General features: G+C 38.9%; 1 protein-coding gene across 1 annotated transcript; it reads right to left on the bottom strand.

The window, feature by feature from the left end:
- Positions 1 to 538: 538 nt before the first annotated feature.
- Positions 539 to 24,486, bottom strand: WDR12 (WD repeat domain 12). Its single transcript, XM_027873899.1, has 13 exons — positions 24,216 to 24,486; positions 20,645 to 20,739; positions 18,826 to 18,920; positions 17,837 to 17,943; positions 15,721 to 15,836; positions 15,177 to 15,331; positions 14,664 to 14,709; positions 11,025 to 11,110; positions 7,198 to 7,338; positions 6,985 to 7,090; positions 6,680 to 6,812; positions 2,233 to 2,305; positions 539 to 1,437 (listed from the first exon to the last, which is right to left on the bottom strand). Exons 1-13 carry the CDS (start codon positions 24,254 to 24,256, stop codon positions 1,366 to 1,368), a joined length of 1,266 nt encoding a protein of 421 aa, XP_027729700.1. The 5' UTR covers positions 24,257 to 24,486; the 3' UTR covers positions 539 to 1,365.
- Positions 24,487 to 25,049: the final 563 nt, after the last annotated feature.

The following is a 25,049-nucleotide window of genomic DNA, read 5'->3' as shown; positions in this document are numbered from 1 at the left end:
CTCAACCCTCATATCTAATCTAATTCCTGTGATTCTACTTCCCCAATATTCCCGTGTACACAGACACTACACTAATTCACCTCTTGCCTGGAGTGCTTTAATAATAACCTAATTGGCCTCCTTCTAGGCTTTTCTATCATATCTCCAAATGATCATCCACACAATAATTTTTAAAAGTATAAATCCCAAACATCATCCCTATGCTCAAAACTCCTTAACAGCCCCCTATTGCCTCTAAAATCAAGTACAAACTCCTTTTATTTTAAAGGTCTTCCACAGTCTGACTCAAGCCTACATTTCTAGCCTTATTATTACACTGTTGTGGGCACTATACATTCCAGGCAGACTGAGCTCAAAGGCTTTGCAGAAGCTATTCAATACCAAGTAATAATATACGTCTCTCTAAATGAAGGAATAAAATGTCCTGAGAAGAAAAATGGACTTATCCTGATATTATTATTTGATAATTGCACACTACAATTAATTGAAGCATTTTATTTTAGAAGATTACATGGAATATGTGGTCTTATTAAAAGATGGTCACCAAACAAATAGCTATGAATAAATCAAAGTACTGTTTGGCAATTTCCTCCAGCAATTAATTTTACGCAAGGACCAAGTCTTAATTCATATGTAGTGGGAAGAAGCAAGAGCATTCTAGAGTCAAGGTACATTTCCTTGAGATTATATTCTGATAATGAAGGACATCTTATGATCCATTTGTATGATATTTCAGACAATTTTTTACCATTTCTTGGCAGTAGGGTATCCAGCTAGAATGTTCAAATAAGTCCTTCTTAAACACCAGCAATGTTTATGATTATCTATGTCTGAAACACCTGATATTTACTATCTGGAGGAAATAAGTATCCCTTCTCATGATCACTGGATGACAAAGTGAGTTACAAGGACATCACCCAATTAATTAAAAGCACAATAGTAAAACATTTTCTCTTTTTAATTTCATTCATCCTTTTAATATGGCATTTACCAGTAGTTTGAGTTCAAAGAAGAAACTTTTCCCACAGAATAAATCAGGACCCATAAAGTCAATTGCTTTATATTTATTATAAACTTTCTAGTACTTTTTTATGTTATTCAAAGCCAAAATATTCAGGAAGTTCTGAACACAGTGAAGAGACTGGTCACATTTCACTTTTTATAAATACCTAGATTTGTATATTATAAATACAAAGGAAAAATGGAAAAAAACTAAACACAATGAAAATGACTGTTATGACAGTCAAAAACCATTTTATACAGGTTGTTGTAAAAGACTGGCTAATGAAGACAATGATCTTCAGATCTATGTCATATAATCAATGATTTTATAGATAATCTCTGATGTTGAATCACCATCCATCTTCATGCATTTGAAGCAGTGACTGAATATTTGTAGGAGTACAGTTTATTGTCGGCTCCTCCACTCAATAGCAGCTGATTGATGAAAGAAACAAACAGAACGTAAATGAATAAAATTCACTTATGGTAGAAAATAAGCCAATCAAAATGACATTTTTATATTAAGAAAACCAGTATTTACCAAGTGATTTAAGTTACAAGAACTAATAACCAAACGAATCACAACCTCAATTTGCAATGCTATTACTAATACATTATAACCTTTATTAAAAATGTGATCATTCTATCTAAGCTGTGTTGATGTGTACCTCTGAACTTTCTATGAAGAAAAGGTTTGCAAAGAAATGAATTAAAGTGAATGAGATTGAAAGTGGAATATTTAGAGTACCATGAATTTTAAGGATATTAGATCAATATTTATAAGTAAATGGTTGCCATCAAATGCAAGTTAGTTAACTGCTTGTTGAAGGAAGATTATTTTAGCAACTGCATTTGGTAGACGTACTTGAAGTAATGAAATCACATTTCTTCAAATATTTGGTAATTGATTTTTTTTTGCTGAGAATAACTTTTCCCCAATATGATTTAGTAGAATTTAACTGTACTTTTACTATTTTAAAATTTTAGATAACAATTATGTAATCCCAAAGGGAAAAAATGCATAGAAATAGTTTTCTTGTTAAATTATTAATAATATTAAGTAATTCATTTCTTATTTGAATTGAGACATATACTGAACTTTGCTGGTAAAGTTTTCAGAATGTTTATCAGAAATAACTGAAATTGCTCGGTCTATGGTAACAATACAAATACTGAATGAATTTCATCACTTAATGTTTTTGTCTTTTCATATACTAGTTGATTTCTTACCCCTGCTTCTGTCCAATCTACACATAGAACTTTATCTTCATGAGCAGCCAAATCATAGAGGGGGGCCTTGCAACTAGAAAAAGACATAAGTCACATTAACTTGATAAATATTTACATTATTATATCATTAAATAAAAGAATATATCTGTCTACACACACACACAAATAAAATCACTCAAACTTGTGAAACAGAATAATCTCTAAATTCTGAATCTTTGTTAAAACACATGTCTTACTCTTTCCTGAGTCATTAGATGAAAAGACTACAGATGTATAAAGCAAAAAAATATAGTAAGAACTTTCAACTTCTTGAACACTTCAACACTTGAACTTGATAGCAAGTAAAACATTTTAAAATATACACAAACTTCAACACTTGAACTTGATAGCAAGTAAAACATTTTAAAATATACACAAAAAGTCTATGGAGCTACATCCTTCAGGTATGCTTCTTATTCTAGGCACTGAATGGTATGTAAGAAGTCCTAAATATACTCTAATTTACTATATCTGTAATATTATTATAATATTCTTAGGAAGAAAAAAATATGCCTTCATAGCTAGTCATCTTTCAATTTGTATATTTAATTTTGTATTACTACACAAAATGAAAATCAATTAAATAAATGTTTTAAGTCCCTACTATTGTGATCAAAGCTGGGAAGACTAAAACAAAACTGAAACAGTCTCCACTTGCAAAGATATTGCATTCTACTGGGGAAATACAACATGTATGAAAATAAATAAATACAAGGTAATGTGAGTAGGGAGAAAGCATGAACAATGGGGAGACGATGGAAGGCTCCGCAGATCAGGTGGCACCTGAGCTCAGCCTTGAAAGAAGACAGGATTCTGAAAGGCAGAGATGACGTAGGAATCCATTTCAGGCATGAGGGATAGCTTATGTGCATGTACGGAAATATGAGATGGCATTTCAGGCATGGAGTTGAGTAGTAGAATCTACCTAGAATGAAGTATTTATGAAATTGAGTAGCATGAGGTATGTGCTGAAAGGAAGGTTTGAGCCACACTGTTGTAACCCTTAAAATACGAGGAATGTGTATTCTTGCAGATGACAGGGAACTAAGCACTCAAAGTTTCTGAGGAGGGGCGTGAGATGATCAGACCTGTGCCTTAGGAAGGAAGATTATTTTGATAACAGCTGTATGGAGGATGAGACTAGAAACGGAGTTATGTTAACAATCAGGAAGATATTAGAATAACTCTGCATGAAAGCCTCAAGGGGATAGAAGGCAACTAAATAAAAGGGAACAGGTCCAAGATACCTCAGACAGACTGTGGTAACTGACTGGATATTAGCGGGTGATGGATGACTGGGAGCTGACAAATCCAGGTTAACTGCAAGGACGGTGCCCTCAACAGAAACAGGAAAGGAGAAAGGGAGGGTTTTTACTTTAGAAGATAATTAACGCAATTTTGGACATGTTACATTTGACATGTCATCCATGTGCAAGTGTCTAAAACACAACTAGAGAGATGCCTTAGAGCTAAATGCCAAGAAATTATAATCAATGAGGGGAATTTCATAGTTCAAGGTTAGGGAGGTGGCAGTTTTGGTTAGTGGTGAACTTTGAGGGGTGTTAGATGAAGTATAGCAGAGCTGCAGATTATGGGAGCTGAGAAAGTTGATGAATTCAGAATCCAGGGTTTGTGAGGGGATATTTTTGTGAAAATTTAAGTCCAATAGTATGAGAACAAAGGTTAGGGTGGAGACAGAAGCTGTGAATTTGGAATAAAACTCCTTGAGAAGGGAAGGAGAGCTCCCCAGAGGCTCACAGATCACAGCAATGACAATGCAAAGGTGGGCATCACAGAAAAATGTTAGTGGAAGCAAGGGAAAGGGAGAGAAAAAGAATAAGCATTTATTAAGCACCTACTATATGCCAGGCACTGTACAAAGCAATTTACATTATCTCATGATCCTCATAACAACCCTGGGAGGGAGGTGCTAGTATGTTCCCAATTTTACAGTTGAGGAAACTGAGGCAGGTAGAGTTTAAGTGACTTGCCCTGGGTCACACAGCTAGGAAGAATCTAAGGCTGCATTTGTACTTGGGTGTCCCTGACTCCAGGGCCAGTGCTCAATCCAATGAGCCACCAGCTGCTTTAAGAAACATACCAACTGGAAACTGATAAATACTGGAGGGGGTGTGGGGAAATTGGGACACTAATGCACTGATGGTGGAGTTGTGAACTCATTCAACCATTCTGGAAAACAATTTGGAACTATGCCCAGAGGGCTATAAAACTATGCATACCCTTTGATCCAGCAATACCACTACTAAGTCTGTATCTCTAGATTAAAAAAAAAGGAGGGAGGAGGAAGGGAAGACCTCTTTGTACAAAAATATTAACAGCAACTCTTTTTCTGGGGGCAAAGAAATAGAAACTGAGGGGACGCCCATCAGTCAGGGAATGGCTGAATGAGTTGTAGTACATGATTATAATGGAACACTATTATGCTATAAGAAATGATGAGCAAGCTGATTTCAGAAAAATCTGGAAAGATTTATATGAACTAATGCAAAATGAAGTGAGCAAAACCAGGAGAACATTGTACACAGTAACAGCAATATTATATGATGATCAACTGTGAATGATTTAGCTATTCCCAGCAATACAATGATCAAAGACAATTCCAAAGGACTCATGATGAAAAATGCTATATCCACCTTCAGAGAAAGAACTGATAAGAGTCGAATGCAGATCAAAGCATACTACTTTTCACTTTATTTTTTTCGTGGTTGTTTTTTGGACTGTATTTTCTTTTGTAACATGGCTAATATGGAAATGTTTTGCATGACTTCACATGTATGAACTATATAAAACTGCTTACCATCTTAGGAAGGGGGAAAAGGGAGGGAGAGAGTAAGGAGGGAGGGAGAATTTGAAACTCAGAAATTTTTAAAAACGAATGTTAAAAATTGTTTTTACATGTAATTGGGAAAAAAATAATAAAATATTATTAAAAAATAGAAGCATACCAATTGCTCCTCCTGGTTCAATGGGTTGTAAGGCATGAGAGAGACAGCAACTAATAGTGAAGCAGGTAGCCAAAGGTGAGGCGTCTTCTGGAGAAATCCAGATTTCCACAGAGTGTAAAAGACAGAAAAGTGTGAGAAGAAGAGAGCTAGGATGAAGGGAAGTTTGCTAATAATAGAGTGGGTGGAGGGAGGGAGTCTACAGGACATGGTAGAAGGGGAAGTTGGAGGACAGTTAGGGAGTGGCAGAGTTAATCTGGATGGGGGAAAGGCAGCAGGAGAAAGGAATTTTTTGTCTTGGCAAATAGCAATACGCACCACTGAGATGAGAAGAATAGGAAATGGTCATTTGCTACCTACAGTGTAGGGAGATTACCAGTTGATAGAAACATTCAATCAGAATAGAGGTTCAAAGGGTCTGTGGCTATCTGGGAAGATGCGGTAAAGGAGACCATTAATCTTGGGCTGCACAGGACGGGACAAGCGCTATATCCTTCTGTCCTCCTCATCACAATCCTTCAAACAAGCTGGTGCTGGGACAGGAAGTATAGACAGTGATGGAGGCCAGTGGGATCATATAAGATAGTATGGTCAGGCTAAGCAGCCAATCGTTTCTGGCTGGCAGAGAGCATGCTGGGACAAAGGGTATAGTAAATACTGATTCCACACAGAAGGGGCATGTGTGAAGGCCACAATTTCTAAAATCCAAGAGGAGCCAAACATTTCTGGGTGTCAGTGTGTTTTGACTTTATTTCTACCTCTCCTTCCCACCCTGACCTAGGCCCCTGGTGGTGACCCATGTTTAAGCAGGGAATGATCTCTAGATCAGGGGTCAGAGCAAAGGAAGGCCTGAGGGGGCCTGTTTTTGTATGTGAGCAAAGAATAGTATTTACATTTTTAAATATAATTAAAACTTTACTTAAAAATGTAAAAAACATTCTAACCTCAAGGGCTATACAAAAACCAGCAGCAGGAAGCCCAAGATCTTGGTTTGCCAACCCCTGCTAGAGATAATAGAGGTTGTGATAAAGCGTGGAGGAGATTATTAATTTAAGGCCTACTCATTATCTCACTTAATTTGGGAACATCAAACAAACACTAGCTATGGCTATTTCCACTAATCTCTAGTTTTCTCTTCTCTGCACATTAACTATAACATCAATTTGAAGCCTGCGTAGATGTGCTGCACACATGTATTTTTAAAAATAATGCAGATTAATATTAGCTTAAGAGAAAATATTAAAATGTTAATTTTAAGAGGACTATGTAATATGAGAAAAATATATCTTTGACGGTTCTTTGTTTTTAGTGGCAGCTATTTCTCTGCAAAAGGGACCATCAAGAACATTTTACTCATTTGCCTCTGAAACATCAAAGTGCTTCACTTCTCTCTTACTTAGGATAATCGGGACGCTTATTTAGCAGGTCGTAGAAATAAGTTTTACCTTCTTGTATCCCAAAGCTTGACCACGTTATCCAGGGAACCTGAAATTAGTTGCTGTTCATGTGTGGGAGACCACTTTACCGATGTCACCCAGTTATTATGGGAGGTTAAGGATAATAACACCAAGGAACCATCTGAATAATGAAAACAGATAAAAAACGATTTAATTAGTAAACAGTAAAAAAAGTCAGCATGATAAATTTTAAGTTTTTATATAAAACCCATATTTGTAAGTTTATATGTAAACGATAAGGAAAAATGTCTGTCACTCACATAAGTTATTTGCAGTAGCTTGCAAAGGCTCACCTTTAGTTCGGGGATCCCACAGCCTGATATGCCTATCAGAGTTCCCAGACGCTAAACGTTTACAAAGTGGGGAATAGGAGATACAGTTAAATGCTTTATTTCCAGTCTAAAAAAGAGAAAGAAAAACGTTGAAAAGGGACTCCAGTGGCCTTTTTATACTACTTGGCTATCTTAATACCAAAATCATTAAGAACTACTTAAATTCTCTCTCACCAAAGTTGATTTAATATTGCCAGTTTCAACATCCCACACTCTAATTGTATGGTCCCACGATGCACTGCAAATTTCTTCAGTGTCTGACCAAAGCACTGAGAAAATTGCATCATTATGGCCAGACAAAGTCACGATAGGAGTCTATAAATTAAAGTAAGACCAAAAGGTTTTTTTCATTCCAGAGTTACAATCGTCAGTCCACCAACTAAAAATTGTCTATTTTTTTTTTAGTATATCACAAATGTTAACACAACTAAATTTCTTATAGATCTCCAGTTCTTTGATTCTATAAAGGAAGCAAACCAAACTACTTCAAGTTATTGCTAAAAACCATACTTTTAGGAGCGCTACCAAACAACACTTTATCTTTAACCTCTTTAGCTTTAACACAACCTATCAGGATGTTGGAAAGGGGCTACCTGCATTGGGTGGGAACTTGGACTAGAAGATCTCTGCTGTACCTTTCAATTTTGACTGTTAAAGTTCCTCAGAGAGAACTATGAAGTGAACTATCTTGATGAACAACATAACTTCCCTCCTTTCAGTATAGAGGCTGTGGGCTGTACCAGAGGTCCTCAAATTTTGTGGTTTCAGGATTCCTTTACACTCTTGAAGATGACTGAGCACCCATCCCTAAAATCTTTTATTTATGTGGTCCTACCTAGCCATATATACCAGATTAAAAATTCAAACATCTTTGTATTGTGATAATAGTCTTGATCTTGGCCTAAGACCTTGTAAGGGTCTTAGGGACTCCCAGGGTCCCCAGATCATACTCTGAGAACTCCTGGGCTATACTATAGATGTGGAATAAAGCATAAACTGCCAGACATGGTCAATGGGTGGGTTTGTTTTACTTAACTATACTTTTTTTTACAAGAGAGGAGGCATAATCGGAAGAGGCAAATAAAATTTTAAAAGAAAAATTTTAAGTATATACATATTTAGGTCAGAAAAAAATTTGGGGGTGAATTAAAATCTTGAATAAATTACCACACTCCTAAGTATAATAATACAGTCAGAAAAATTTGTAAAAATCTTATTACTTTCAAGGATTTCCTAATATTTGTCATTTCTGTCTTTCATACATCAAAAGATAATAAATAAAAGTGAAAAGAATGAAATTATAAGTTGAGGATTAAAAAAAAGAAACTGGTAAACATTCCCAAGAAAAGTAAAAGGAAATCCTAAGAAAGAAATCATCTCCAGTCACTAAATATTAATTAAATGCCTACTAAGTGTCAGGAATTGTGCAAAGCGCTACAGATACAAATACAAAAAAAGAAAAGTCTCTGCCCTCAAGAAGCTTACAAACTAATGGGGGAGGACAGAGGCATTTCATATTTCAGTGAATAATGCCATCATATTACCAGTTAGTCCATGATTAAGTTTCATTCCTTCATATAGTCTGATGCTATGGAGTCATGGCATAACAAAATTTCATGGAATTTTCTAACTTGGTTCCTTCCTTATCATCACCTCCCTGCCTCTGCCACAGTTTTAGGGCTTTCCCTGTTACCTTAATGACTTCTCATTAGGTGAGAAATGAGGGGATCATAAGGAATTCTATCCCAAGAGGCAGGGAAATCATAACTGAATATAAAGAAGAGAATGACTGTAACCCTTTGTAGCAGGAAAGAAAATAAAGGAGAAAGTCTTGGGGAAAAGCTGTGGATGAAGGTTTTAACATGGGCTCACAAACTAGAAGGAATTAAAAGATAATGAGGACAGGTGCTTAACCAGGGTATGAGGTACCTAATTGTAGTTCGCATTCAGAGATACGAGGTGATTGTTTCTTCCTCTCCACCATTCCTGCCATTCAATTACAGAGACATAAAACAGTAGCATCCATATTCTCATCATCAAAATATTCTCTTAAGCAACTACACAGAACTAGATTGAACACTGTACCAAATGGAAAGATGTTAAGAGGGAAAAACCATCCTGTCCTTTATGTACTAATGTCCAGAGAGCATTCATCTAGAGCTACCTCAAAAAAGACCTAATGAAAAGTCATTAAGGTAACAGGGAAAGCCCTAAAAGTGTGGCAGAGGTAGGGAGGTGCTGATAAGGAAGGAACCAAGTTAGAAAATTCCATGAAATTTTGTTATGCCATGACTCCTTAGCATCAGACTACATGAAGGAATGAAACTTAATCATGGACTAACTGGTAATATGACAGCATTACTCACTGAAATAGAGAAATTCAGAGGAGGAAAGGAGTTTGAAAGGAAGATGAGGAGCTATATCTTTGACATGTAACTTGAGTAAAAAGCTAGACAGAATCTTTCTTTTCTGCTGACAAGTTTCTCTGTAATTCAAGAAATTTAGTCAAAGGCTTTTGTATAGAAGCATTAATAATTTACGTAGACATAAACTTAAGCCTTACAAAACAGAATGAAAACCTTAGTTTTCTCATCTGCAAACTAATATCTAAGATCCCTTTCAGCTCAAAGGCTCTATGACTCTAATGTTCTAATTATACACTTGCCCAAAAAAAGAGGGGTGGGAGGGAGAGAGAAGCAACTGTGTTCTTTGTAGAGAACACTCAGAAAATCTTTTTGCTTAGGGATCCTGATCAGGGACATGAATCGTGCAGCAAGGTAATCTATCACTGGCACAGAATCCAAAACACAGGAAAGCATTTCCAGCTCTAATTTCTGTTCTACCAGATGGAATGATCGAGGGGTTTCTTATTTCTTAGAATGGGTGCCAAATTTCTCTATAAGATCTTCCCATCTACAGTTCAGTAAACATCTTTAAATGTAGCTAAAACAGACCATTCACCTGTTTCATATAAGCCACCATCTGGACCAGTTGGCAACACTGCTATTGAGAATGATACTAATAAGGCCCTGGCCATATACCGAAGGCTCCAGTGTTAACCCTAGTGAGTTATTCTAAAGATATAAACTACTGGTAACAAAGAGAGTAGAATGAGAACGTACAGATAGTTCAGGGCAAGTTTATCACAAGCACCTGAAAATATGAAAAATGGAAAAAAAAAAGTACATCCTAACAAAACTATCAAAGGAAAGAAGAGCACATAAAATCACAGCTAACAACCCTGACACAGGTCATATTTTCTAACGATGATTTTCACAAGAAACATCTTGATATAATGAAAAGATTTCCATAATCTAGCCCATGGACAACAAATGATTTCAAACACTATTTGGTGGAACAAAATTCTAGTACAACAAAGCATTCTCAAGTGACTACTTATTTCTGGTGATTTCAGTGACACGACCAGCTTTTCTCATGCAGGAATGGCATCCTGAGTGAATCTTCAAGCATGAGCACATATTCATGTATGCATGGGTGTTTAAAAGAATCAGAACACCTAGAATTATTCTACATTTTCCTCTACAAGATAAAGTCATGGAAAATACCTTAGCAATCAAACGACCCATATGTAAATCAGGAATAATTTTTTTGTTGTTTTGTTTTAAATTTCATATAGGGGTACTTATAATTTAGTAAGGCTGAAAGACCCTAAGAATCTCTGATAAAAGATACCATAGGATGGTGTTATAATATATTTTCTTGGCAATAAAGTATAAAAATGTTGGTATAAGTTTCTAGGAAAGACAGCAAAAGAAAGGATTCCTGAAAGAAGGGATTTTGGAAGATGGGTTATAAAATACTCATTATAACATATTCTACCCAGAATATAAAAGAGATGAATTTGCCCTAAAAAAAAAAATATATACACACACACACACACACACACACACACACACACACACACATACGTATATATGTGTTTGTGTGTAATGCTGAGCATATCTGATGCCAAATTACAGCAGTTTCTCACAAAATCTTACCCTTGTTAATCCCAGTTGCTCTGTTCTCTGTTTCTTTCTAGGCTTGTTTGTGGAATCTTCTATTTCATCTTCTTCATTTGTAGGGACTGAAACAGAGTAAGATTTGATGTCTTTTTTAAAATTTATAGGCCATATTAACTTACTTAAATCTTTAAGTATACAGATTGAGTTGGAAGGTCATTTATAGGAAGAAAGCACGGTTATAGGCCAACGCTGGATAGAGAGGTCCTATATAATGAAACATTCATAGCACTCTGTGGAGCAAAGATGCATGGTGTTTGAAGGATGCCTGAATAATCTGTAGCATATAAATGTATTATCATTGCTCTCTTAAGAAAATAACAGGGGGCAGCTAGGTGGCACAGTGGATAGAGCACCAGCCCTGAAGTCAGGAGGACCTGAGTTCAAATCCGGCCTTAGACCAAACACTTGACACATACTAGCTATGTGACCTTGGGCAAGTCACTTAACCCCGATTGCCTCAGTAAAAAAAACCAAAAAACAAATATGAGGCATTCTAAGAACTACCATAAGATTTGTATGAAGCAACGCAGTGAAGGAAACAGAAGCAAAAGAACAATATTCACAATGACAATAATAAATTATAACCACTTTTTTGTTGTTGTTGTTCAGTTGTGTCCGACTCTTCATGACCCTACTTGGGGTCTTCTTGGCAAAGATACTGCCAGTGGTTTGTCATTTGCTTCTCCAGCTCATTTTACAGATTTCTGAGAGAACTGGGGCAAACTGGGTTAAGTGACTTGCCCAGGATCACACAGCTAGTAAGTGTCTAAGGCTGAATTTGAACTCAGGTCTTCATTTACTTCAAGGCCTGCACTCTATCCCACTGTGCCACAATCTAAATCCTCAGCAACGGATAATGCACCTTTCCTCTCTCAGCAGAGGTGGAGACTAAAGCTGTGAATCCCAAATACATTCTCATGTGTCAGTGGGATGATTTTTCTTTATTTAAAGGAAAGGTCCAATCTCAAGGGTCAGATGAAAGGAAAACCATTGTGACCATGTTGCATTTATAGTGATAAATATTTTTTAAAAGACAGTCCTCAGCAAAACGTCAAATTTCTGGATTTAAATTCTCTACATCTTTGGGAAATAGTGTTTTCTGGTTCTTTTCTCCTCCCCACCCCCCAAATTCTCTCTTCTTTCTAACTTCCCTATTCCCTATTTCGAGGGTACCACCATCATCCAGTAACCCAGGCCAGCATTCTGGGTATGATACAATAAGCTGCCAGGTCCTGTTGTTTCTACTTTCCTAAAATCTTTTGTACATGCCCCCTTCTCTCCTCTGACACTCCATTACCCTAGGGCAGGCCTTTGTCCCTTCATGCCTAGACTATTGGTCTTCCTGCTTCAGATCTCTCCCCACTATAGTCCATCCTCCACTTAGCTATCAAATCGATCTTCCTAAAGTCCAAGTCTGATCACATCTCTCCATTCAAACCTAGTACCTACCTATTGCCTCCAGAATCAGACATAAAATCCTCTGTTTGGCTTTTAAAGCCCTCCACAACCCGGCCCTTTCCTATGTTTCCAGTCCTTACTGTCCACCACGCACTCTGTAATCCAGTGACACTGGCCTCCTCACTGTTCCTCACCTAAGATACTCCATCTCCTGATTCTAGGAATTTTCACTGGCTCTCCCCCAAGGCCCAGATCTCTCACCGCTCTTCACTTCTGCCTCTTCACTTTCCTGGCTTCATTCAAGCATCCACAAAAGTGCCACCTCCACAAGAAGCCTTCCCCAGTCGTCTTTGATATTAGTGCCTTCCCTCTGATACCATCTCCAATATGCCCTGTCTATATCCTATCTGTACACAGTGGTTTATCCTGTCTTCCCCATCGGACTGGGAGCGGGAACTGGTTTTGTCTTTGTATCCCTAGAGCTTAGTGCAGTTCTTGGCACAAAGTGGGCGTTTAATAAATGCTTACTGATTATGGACTCTCCGTGTATACACACAGACACACAGACACACACACACACACACACGCAGATTATCCATCTTCCAAAAATTATAATGCACTAAAACACACTTAAATACTAAAACTGTCTTTGACTGGTGATTAAGAAATCCCTAAAAAGACTCCAAATTGCTGAAAGGTACAATATTATGCAAATTCCTTACTACCAAAAAAGTCTAATTAAAAGAATGCCAAATAAAGAGCCAAAGTATTTAGGAAAAAAATCTGAATAGAAGAAATCGCACTTGGTGTCCTTCACATTACTAACAGCATGAAAGAGAAATAAGGAAAAATAAGAAGTATTTCAGTCTAGCCCTTCTCTTGACTGGTGGCAGATCATCACCCAAAAGTTCTAAATACAATCCATGTTTCCTTATCTTCACTCTAGGCCAAGGTGGCTGGGGACAGGGGCCTTCTTTAAAAGACAAAACAAACAAAAAACTCCAGGAAACTGAGGAGCAGAGCAATTAAGTAATGTCACAGGTCTCCCATTCGGGATGCTCTTTCCAATGAGGATCAGTCAATGGTACCACAACAGGCCAGGAAATACTCCTGTTCCACAGAGTCTGCACTGCTCCATCACCTCACATGAGAAGAGTCTCTCTTGTTCTAGTGTTTCCTCTTCTTAGGCAGCTGGATGGTGCAGTGGTTAAAGCACTAAATCTGGAGTCAGGAAGACCCGAGTTCGAATCCAGCCTTACCAGTCTAATAAGTGTAGTGACTTACTAGCTATATGACCTTGAGCAAGTCATTTAACATGCCTGCCTCAGTTTCTTCATCTGTAAAATGGGTACACAAGAGCACCTACCGCCCAGACTTGCTGAGGATAAAATGACATAAGATTTTAAAGTGCTTTGCAAATCTTAAGGAAGGAAGGAAACAAGCATTTATTAAGTACCTACTGTGTGCCAGGCTGTAGCTAAGTGCTTTGCAAGTTTTATCTCATTTGATCTTTACAACAACCCCGAGAGGTTATCATTGTTATCATTATCCCCATTTTATAAGTGAGGCAAAGGTTAAGTGACCTGCCCAGGTTCACACAGCCAGTAATTGACCGAGGCTGGATTCAAACTTAGGTCTTTCTGACCCCAGGGCTCAGCATTCTATCCACCGTACTACCTAGCCAGCTGCCTCAAGACACAGAGTGGTTACATTTCATGTACAAGTCAAAGAGTGTGGGCCTGAGTGAAGCGTATGGGCCTGTACGGCATGGAACCCATTCTGGTTGCTCAGGGACATTTCTTGTTACTCCTGACTCCTTGACAGTTAAGACAGTTACATAGATGACCTCCAGAAAAGAAAGCTGCTGCTATACTTCTTTTGTTTTTCCCAAGGCACCTAGAATAATACTAGACACACAGTAGGCACTCAATAAGTAATATTATTTTAAATTGACAGGGGCTCGATCATTCCTGGAATACAAAGTAACTAACTAAAATTTTGAGGAAAAATGAAAACCTTGACATAAATAGCACTTCACGACATAAAGCTCAAGTGTTCCCTGACATGTAATTTAAAATTTTTTAGTTTTTTTGTCCACTTAGGTCACCAGAATGGATGACATGTATTTGCAATTCAACAAGCGCCTAAGTACCTATCCTTTCAAAATGACTTAGTATGACGTCCGGATGAATATTAAGAGTAAAAGATTCGACTTACCTGCAGACCAGATCTTTAACATCTTATCCCAAGAGCCACTGCAAAACTAAATCAATGGAAACACGTCAACAAAAGAGAAGGTTGTATACTATCTCCTTTAGCTGACATCCCTCCCCTACACAGTCAGGTATACCATTCCAGCAATTTAATTAACTGAAATATTTTTCCCTTAATCAAAACGAGACAGATGTGCTGTCAGGACTGTGCTTAATAAGTTCAACTAGACAAAAAGATACATATAACCTTTATCATTTCAGTGTCCCATTTGAAAAGTTATATACCTCCACTTCATCATCAAATTTCAACTGTTACATTAACTAGAAGAGGAATAGTCTTTGCCTTACGATGGTGGTGTTCTTGCTCACTAACGACGGAGTTAATAGGCATAACCACAAAAGGTTATTTAAGTCAGAGGGGAAAAAAATCCTTTGACATTCTGAGCAGGCCATTCGTACTGCAGCTCAGTACAGACATCAGTTGGTCACCCTCCCAACCCACCCACCTGCGGCTTACTTTAGTCCCTGTGCTGTCGACAGCGACAGATTCCACACTCTCAGCATGGCCTCGACAGCAGTGCAGAGCTCTCACTTTGTTCCTCTCCACGTTCCACTCCCACAAGAGGATAGTCTGATCCATGGAGGCAGTGAGAAGCAGGCACAAAGGACTGTCTGTGGCAAAGCGAAAACGAGGATAAGCAACAGCAGGCTCTACAGCATATTCTGGAGCCAAAGAATTTTCCTTCTTTTAGAATGAATTTTAAAAGCTAAGATCATCTGTATGACCAATTTCAGAAAGAAGAAAGTTGAACCTAGACTGCAAAGAAGAAACTTTTGTTCCTATGATAACATAATTATAGAAACTTGAAAATACCTATGTAGCAGGTGATTTTTACCAAGGGACTTACTGCTGACCATTTACTTGCTTTACCCTTCTTCCTAAATGTTCTCTGACTGACAGTATTCAGGATACTGGAAATGCAAAATTTATTTTTCTGCTGTGAGTCTTTTTTCCACTCCAACCCCACCTGGTACTTCTTGAACAGTACAAAGGAACTGACCTTTCTTCACCCAGGCAACATCTTTTACCACTTCTCTATGTCCACCGATTGTCATGAGAGACTTTCCTTCTGGAGACCAGATCCGAGATGTCTTGTCATAGGAGCCAGTCAAGATCCTAAAGGATGTAAAAAGAAATGATTTCCCCCCATTCTGAAGCTGGTGTGCTTCCTAGGACAAATCCTTGAGGAGAATGTTCAAGTAAGGGAATCTTAATCAGGAATCCATGGGTCACTTTGGAGGGGTTCTGTGAACTTGGATGAGAAAAAATAATTACAGCTTTACTTTCACTAACCTCCAACTGAAATTTCATATTTCCTTAACAAACATTACTCTGAAGCGTTCACATGCTTCACCAAACTGCAACTTGAATTCTTAATGTCGATATTTTTATTTATTCTGTTCAATACGTCCCAAGCACTTGTGCGTTTGATACCTCTGATTTATGGCTATCCACACAATTCTCAGAAAATTTTAAAGAGAAGTGGGCATTCTGAATCAAGTGCTTCCCAAGGAAACCTATGACTTGTAAGCTTCCATGCACCAAAAGAGACCCAAAGACATCATGTTTGATTGCCACCTGCTGAATGGAATGGTCTCGATCACATCTCTCGTTGGATACCATTAAAGAATGTCTCTGCCTAAACAAAAGAGTGTCCCAACTCTCAGTGCAGTCCTACAGAGAAAAACAAAGGTTCTTCTCCAATCCTAAAATCTCAACAAATCCCCCATGTGCTTATGTACGGCCACATAAACTCTGGGAGAATCTGACAACGGCTGAAAAAAGTTTCAAATCTGACAGTTTAAATATTTGAGATATAACAGTGAATTATACAATATAATACACTTTGTATCGTAGGATGACAAAACTAAGCTACTGCCAGGGAAGTATGTGCCACTTCGCACGCTCCCAAGTTTGCCCCAAGCCACTCACTCTTTTACGTGACTAATCGTAACAGCTTCTCTTACACAATCCTGTCCAGTAACAGAAGACTTTCTACGACTCCTCTAACTGGATCCTCACAGCAGCTCTACGCGTGCAGTGGCTAGTGTTAATATCATCACCTCCGTTTTACAGAGGAAGTGTCCTGGTAGTGAATGGTAGAGCGTGGACTCTTACCCAGTGCTTCCTGGGCCATACTACACCGTGTCCTGACTGGACTAGATTGCTACTCCAATGATCAACATTCTCAAAACGGCCTGGAGAATAAAAGTCTACCTCTTTAAAATATTTTTTTTTCTCATTAGATAACTGGACTACATAGAGCTTAGACCTATGGCCTTAGTTTTCTTAACACTGGCTTTAGCTAACTGAGCTAACTGGCCTAAGCACTGCACCTGTGCCTGACATGATCAAACAGCACCATTCCACAACAAGAAAGGGCAGCAACATAAACCTAGTTTTAGCAACTTGAGATTTTACAGAAACCTTTTTGAACCACAGCTGGAATTTCACTGGTATAGGGAAGTCCAAGTGAGGAAAACTCCCTCTATCAATCCAGAAAAGCAGCTGGTATGCAGTGTCAAGAGTCTTAGAGAGCTGCTGACCCGGTCAAAGTTACACAGCCAGCAGATGTCAGATGTCAGATGCTAGACTGGAACACAGGCCTTCTTAACTACTCGGCCAGCTCCGTATCCACTGCTCAGTGCTATCTCTCTAGGGAAACTTGTTCTCGCAAAATATAGTTATTAAAATCAAAGCATAAAAACAAAAATAAAAATTAAAAAAATCAGTGCATAGCAAGGACGGGCTTTTCTTCACTCTCAATAAAGGAAGCAGTGCAATCAAAAACCTCACTTTTATACAACAGCAAGACCACATGTATACCACTTTGGCCACCTCAGGCTAGGATGGTGGCTAATCTTGAAACCTGTCACACTACCAACTCTACATGGGAACAATGAATATTATATAAGCCTTCAATTCTCTCTAACACAATCATACATACAACTACATATATAAAAAAAGAAAAGAAAACCCAAGATCCAGAGAAAGACACACATGGCCAAGCTAAATGTAGAAATAAATAACAAGAAACCTTCAGTAAAATGAGTAGCAACACAGCAAATCTGATAAGAGAATGAAGGAAATTCAAGGTGTAACACAACTGGCGATACCATTCCACTGTTCCTTCAATTGAACTGATCCAGTCATCATGGACTATACATTCTTCAGGCTGTGGTGCGATATATTTCTCCACATACTCAATTTCCACTACTTCTTCCTATTCACCCAAAGAAACAAGAAGCTTATCAGGAAAAGAGGTGACTTAAAAAAAAAACAAACTACACACATGTTCCTAACTTTTTCAGCACCTCAAAGGCATGCCACCTTCAGATAACATTAGAATCCTTTCCAATAGGGGAAAAGATCCAATTTGGAGTCATGCAAAAGACTGAATAGTTTCAACACAAATTTAAGTTTCATTCTTGCTTGGGCCTATATCACATCCTGGAAGTAATTGAAAAAAATAGAGCATCAGAAAATTTATACTGAAGTATGATAGGAAGCATAATAAGTAACGAGTGAACACCACAGCTATAAGCAGTGTAACTGAAATGTCTAAATGAAGGTAAATGAACTTTCTTTCTGTCCATATAAGTTTCTATTAAATACTGTGAAGAATATATTTTGTATAAATTTATATTGTATGTATTTATATATTTGTATTATATAAATTTATTTTGTAGACACTTGTATTGAAAATATCTCAGCAGTTCCTCCATTTTGCCTTTGGGTACCCTAAAAATGTATGATTCTGTTCATTTGAACACTTAAAGATATTCCAAAATCAAGGAGATAGAAGTCAGAATTAGAAAAAGTCTCCTGGGGAGAAGCAACGAACTAGGGAAATTTGGATGCTGAAAGGACATCCCAAGGCCTGATGCATATACAATAGCATATACAATAAATACTCAAGCAGTGGCTCAAAATGCCACAGGAGAATCAGATGCAGATAGAACCTGATTAAATACCTACAAATTTCAGCATGATCATGAGAATTAGATACAATGTGACACATGATTAAACCTTAATGACACAAGTTAATAAGGAGATAAAGTCATTATGTAATAATGCCTAATCAGAGGAAAATATCTAAACTTACTGTTGAGATGTTCTCTTGTTCCATATGCTTAATCAAGGGCATTCGCAGGAACTGACCCTTAATAAGGAAATCAAATTCCACATACTTGTGGCCTTCTGAAATTAATAAAAAATAAAAGTCAACATATTTCATATTTGAACATTTTTCCTTGGGGGCTAAGTCATTAATGTGTACAGTAACAGTGTTTAAAAGGAAATGAATAATAAAAAGTAATCAGAAGTATGGACAATGAGATGAAGTTCTGACCAGTTAACTCTGTCAACACAATAACCCAGGGATTGATACTTTAATTATTCACAACATCTCATGCTGCTATGAGGAAAATTAATATTATGCTACATCATTTAATAATCAGAAACAACTGAACAATAATAATTACTCTGTATTCTATCCTATTCCCCATTTTGTCAAACTCCATTTCTCAGTCTAGCTCAAAAGACACAAATCAGCCCAACCAAAGGTGTGGTTAAATAATGTGTCCTAAAAAAAAAAAAAAAATATATATATATATATATATCCTAGTCCCCAGGACATTTGCTTGCTAACCTAGGACCCTTACTTCAGTTTACCTGTAAACAAAGAACTGAGCCCCTGTCCTACTCTCTTCAGGTCAAAGTTTAGGGTGATTTGGTCTCCAAGGTGAAGGTTAAGTAAGAGAGTTGGGGAAGATCCTGATTGGGGTGGTTCTGACTTTCTAGCCAAGATTACTAGAGGCATCTGAGGCCCATAAAAGAAACAGCATTCCTGATTTGTCAGAGAGGGGTGTGCTCAGCCACACTTGAAGGCCAGTTCACTTTCCCCAGCCTCAGCTAACTGAAAGTTGTTTTTTTTTTAAAACAACCCCAGATCTCCCCCATCACCACCAGCACCCTGACCTCACCTGCCTCTCACCCCCTGCCACCTCTCCTTGGGGTCTCAATAAACATGGTCTCTTCAACCCCATCAAGGTCACTAACCCAAGTGTGTGGATGGGAGATGGAGAGACAATCTGACCCATTTTCTTAACAGCTATACAAGTCACAGTTAATAAACTGTTATTTTGCCCTGGAGAAAACTGTGCCTCAGTTCACCTTTGTTCCATTTTTACTTGCCATGGCTGTTTTCCCCCTCAACAACTGTATTATTCATGAGCAAAAACCATGGAAGATAGAAAAAGTAAACCTCAAAAACCCTGTTGCTTATTTGTTGTTTTGGTAAAGATATAACAAAGATAAAACCAGCAAACCACATAAAACCAATAAAAATTATTACTATCAACCCTAACCTTTGGGATGCTACAGCAGGTAGCTACTATGACTTAGGAGAGTCAAAGAAAATAAGTCATATACCTCACTAATCTTTCTACTTGATTAGGACTTTTAGAAAAAGGTTCTTTGTGGGACTACCGGACTTTACAGATATCATAAAGAATGCAAGTGTAAGGTCCAATTGTCACTCAAAGTGGGCATACCTCCTCTATATCTGAAAAGCAAAATAATAAGAAGTTTCCAGGCAGAAATATTATTGTTTAAACCACAATTTATAATTATTTGTAATGGTAAATGCTTTATTCATAAATAGTGAACTAGTGTATAAAATTACAAAAGCATTAATAAACTGATAATTAAACTGAAAATATTATCAGAAAACTACATTGTTTCTTCCAAAATATGTCTGTAAAATAGCCTGATAGGCTAACAAACACACTTGGTAACTGTATTTTTACAGTCACAAAATGTATACATTTTTAAAGAAAAACAAAACATTCAACAAAATGTAACTGTATTATAACCTGTTGTAAGTACTCTTTTTCGATCTTTTAGATAATAAAGATGCTCACCATTTTTGGCTTCCAATAATTTATTGATAATGTTACTAAGATCAGAGATTTCAGAGGCCGCAGGGATAGAGAAGGGAACATTGTCTACAGCATATCTATAAAAAGAGAGAATACTTATTCTTTACATGAACAAGACAAACTGAGATAAATCTGCTTTGCTAATTTCATCATACATAATATTCTAGAATTACCATGCCCAGAAAGGTAGCATCAAAATTTCTATTTTTCAGTACCATTAAAAAGGGTTCCAGTTTAGATAATAGTGGCTTTCAATTCAGGAGTTAAAAGATTTTCATGTATATTGTCATTTATTTGGCTAACTTTTTATTGGTGAATAAACACATATTCAACCATAAATGTTGCTGCTTCTAAACACCTACTTAATTTACCAGGTCAATCCAGAAAGTCCTACTCACAAAGCTGAGAAGGGTAACTAACACAATGAATCCTACGGGGGTTTTAAAATATATTGATAGTCTAATCCGAATAAAATAAAGTTTAACAGAGTAAAATGTATGGTCTTTTTACTTTGGTTCCAAAAGAATGTCTAGGCAGGTCATCTAACAAAGATCTGAAAGTTTTAATGTGCTGCAAGATAATATCAAACAATCGATAAGTGTTTATTAAGTGCCTGCTACGGGCCTGGCAATGTCGACACAAGTACAAAAAATTAAACAATATCTACTTGCAATGAACTTAGAATGTAATGGAAGCAATACATACATATAAAAATATATACACAAAAAATATAGCTAATAAATACAAACATACACAAAGTAGTTAAATACAAGATAGTTTGGGCGGGGCAGAATACTAGCGGCTAGGAGGCTCAGAAAAGGCTTCATGCACAAGATGATGCTTGGGATCTTAAAGGAAGAGAGGAATTCTAAGAGGCAGAAGTAAAGATGGCATGCATTCCAGGCATGGGAGACAGCCATTGAAGAGGCATGGAGATGTGTCACGTGGGAGTAACAGAGAGAGAAGGTCAGTTTGGCTGCTTTGAAGAGTGCAGTAGAGAGAATGATGTCCAGTGAGGCTGAAAAGGCAGGTTGGGGACACTTTATACAGGGCTTTAAAAACTAAATAGAGGAATTCCTATTTTATCCCACAGGCAACAAGAAATCACAAGAAAGCTAACAGGACCTTTGGGTGCAGTAGTGACAGCATTCAGTTCTAAGGTGGTACCAGTCCCATTACTTACCAAGGTCAGACCATATCTAGAATAGTGTGTTCAGTTCCGGTCACTACATTTTGGGAAGGACAGTGATGAGCTGGAAAGCATCCAGAGGACAGCATCTAGGATGCCAAAGAACCTTGACTTCAAGCCACACAAAGGTCAATGAATTGAAAGAACTAGGAATGTTCATCCTGTAAGAAGGCTGAGTGGGCAGAGGGAAGGGAATATGATAGCTGTCTTCAAGTATTTGAAAGGGCTGTCATATAAAAGAGAGATTAGACTTCTTCTGCTTGTTCCCAGGGGACAGAATGAAAAGTCATGGGTGAAGGCTACACAGAGCAGATATAGGAGCTTGTCATACAGAAAAACTCTGCCCATTTAGAAGCAGAGCGGGCAGGTTCAATGTCTGTTCCGGATCAGTGATTCAATTATGTGAATGTGGAGCCACATTTATTTAATCATCAATAATCATCACTAATAGAACTATGTGACTATTACATGCCTAGAGTATAGCATACTAGCATCATAATAATATCTCATTTTGTTGTTGTTGTCATGTAGTCATTTTCAGCCATGTCTGACTCCATTTGGGGTTTTCTTGGCAAAGATCCTGGAGTGGTTTGCTATCTCCTTCTCTAGTTCATTTTGCAGAGGAGGAAACTGAGGCAAAAAGGGTCAAATGACTTGCCAGGGGCACATAGTGTCTGAGGCTGGATTTGAACTCAGGTCCTCCTGACCCCAGGCCTGGCACTCTATCCAATGTGCCACCTAGCTGCCCAATGTCTTACCGTATACATTAAAAATCTTGGTACCAGAAGTTGAATGTAGAAGTCATGAAAGGGAAGGGGAAAAAGAAAGGAAAGGAAAGGAAATAAGCATTTAAGTACCTACTACAAATAAGTACTTATTATGCTTAAGGTATTGCTAAGTGCTTTTTACAAATGTTACCTCATTTGAGGGAGATCATTGTGGAATCCAGTGGTCATGGAGGGTTTCAAGGAGGAGATGGGATTTAAGCAGATAGTTTTAAAGGAACAGTAGGATTTAAAGAGGGCAGGGTATTCTAGTTAGAGGTTGACAGTGTCAAATAGGGACCACTCTAAACTTAACGAATAGGACAAGAAAGGCTGAAATGGAAGGCACCAGAAATCCTCCCCGTAACACAGGCAAAGATTTAAAAACAAAACAACAATACAAAAAAAAAAAAAAAGACACAAAGATGTTATGCCACAATCTGGCTCCAACCTATTCTTCCAGCCTCATTTCACGTCACTTCCATTCATGAACTCTACTTTCTAGCCAAAACAGAAAGCTCTTCTCTAAATTCTCTCCTCTCCAGAGGACTTCCCTCCTGCTCTTACCTATTTCTGGCCTTTTAAAATCTTTATCTTCTTTCAAGTTCTACTGCCACTTCTTCCCACCCTCCACCTCCCCCCACCCCTGCCTCCCCCAGTAGAGTGGAAGATAATGCAAAGGCAGGACGGGGCTAGGTTATGAAGGGCTTTGACTGCCAAACTGAGTATTTCCTATTTGATCCTGGAGGCAGTAAGGAGGCACCGTAATTTACTGAGTAAAGATAGATCCAGTGTTACCGGAAAATCACTTTAAGTGGCTGAATGGAGGGTGGACTGGGAGAGAGTTGAGGCTGGCAGACCCACCAGCAGGCTAATCTGCAATAGTCCAGGGAAGGGATGATGAGGTCCTCCTGAACTAGAGCGGGCAGTTTCATTTTTGGCCCTGTATTCCCAGCACCTTGCAAAACGTCTTGCACATAGTAGGCACGTTAGTGAAATATCCAGACTAGAATCGCACTATATATGGAGAGGTAGGGGAGCAAGGAATTAACCGGGGCTAAAAACCTGCTTAAAGGAAGTGGGAACACTTCAGCCTTGTCTCCGGAAGGACAACTTAGCTGCTCGACGGCCGTGGGGTGACTAGGGACAAGGCTGGAAGGTGGATTGGGGCTTGACGGGAGAAACTTCTCAACAATCACAACTGCCCCAAAGTGACATTTATCTTCCAAATGCATACAGCTGGGGGGGGGGGAGAGAAAGACTGACGCCGAGTCACGAAGGGGGATGCCCCCGAACGCTCCCGTCCGGGGGTGGGCTCGGTGCCTTCTCGTGCACCACCGAGGCGCAATGGAGCTTCCTAATCAGACCCACCCGGGGGGCGGCAGAGGGGGGTCACCGCCCCCTCCTCCCAACTTTACTCTCCAAGCGCTTTTCTGGAGAAAAGGGACGCGGAAAACTCACCACCCCCCTCCCCCAAATGAAAAGTTAAAGCAAGTTCAACAACCCGAGACAGGCACCCGCTCCTCTAGCCGTCACTCCGGACTCCTTCAGTGGGGCAGGGGCGCCGGCAGAGGAGAAAGTGGGGGGGCTCGATACTTACTTTTTGTTGTCGGTGAAGAAGCGAGTCTGGAGCTGCGCCATGGCTGGGGGAGATGGGGGGGGCGGGGAACGACCCGGCCCACAATAAGGAACGAGGAGTGGTGGGCGCTGCTGCAGCGTGTGTGGGGGCGGGGGTTGGGTCTGTGCGGATCGACCCGGGCTCTCTCCTAAACTTCCCGGGCCGGCACCTCTGACCGCGGCAGCAGCGGCAGCCAAAAGCGGGGACAGGCACCAACCACGTGGCTGCAGCCCCGGCGCTACCGGGGATGCTCCGAGGCCCAGGCCAGAGAGTTCGACTGACGATCCCACCAGGCCACGATCTACTAGTTAGGTCTCTTCTTAAAAGGCGCCCGCGTGTAGTCCCCACGCCGTCAACAATTTTTTTAATTAGCTGGTTTCTTCCACTAGCTCCAGACTTGATGTATCAGACAGAGATATTAGGTCCCTCAACTTAGCTGTCTTTGAAAAATATGTATATATATTTTAAATCATCAGGGAAGTATTCGAAGAGGAACTCAGTCAGGAATCGCATATACTACAACTCCCAGAAGGAAGCTCCGCCAATCTGTCATAGACTCGCCGCAATGCTGACTGGGAGTTGTAGTCCGTCTTCGCTCTGTACATGGAGTAAGATCAGCAAATGTCTTATTACGTTATTAAGCCTCCCCCTTTCTCAATCACACTTCCAGCCTGGGAGTCACTGCGGAGGGGCAGGGTGAGGAGAGGGGAACGGGACATGACTTTTTCTGGGCTACAGCTTCCTCTTCACAAACCCAAATTTAGGGAAGTCAAGGCAGATCCCGAAGTAAATCTCATGACGGTGGCCAAGGAGGCC

The sequence above is a fragment of the Vombatus ursinus genome, unplaced genomic scaffold (assembly GCF_900497805.2).
Source record: "Vombatus ursinus unplaced genomic scaffold, bare-nosed wombat genome assembly UNPS02014802.1, whole genome shotgun sequence".
NCBI lineage: Eukaryota > Metazoa > Chordata > Mammalia > Diprotodontia > Vombatidae > Vombatus > Vombatus ursinus.
The sequence above is the reverse complement of the archived record's forward strand: the minus strand, read 5'-3'. Positions and strand labels throughout refer to the sequence as shown.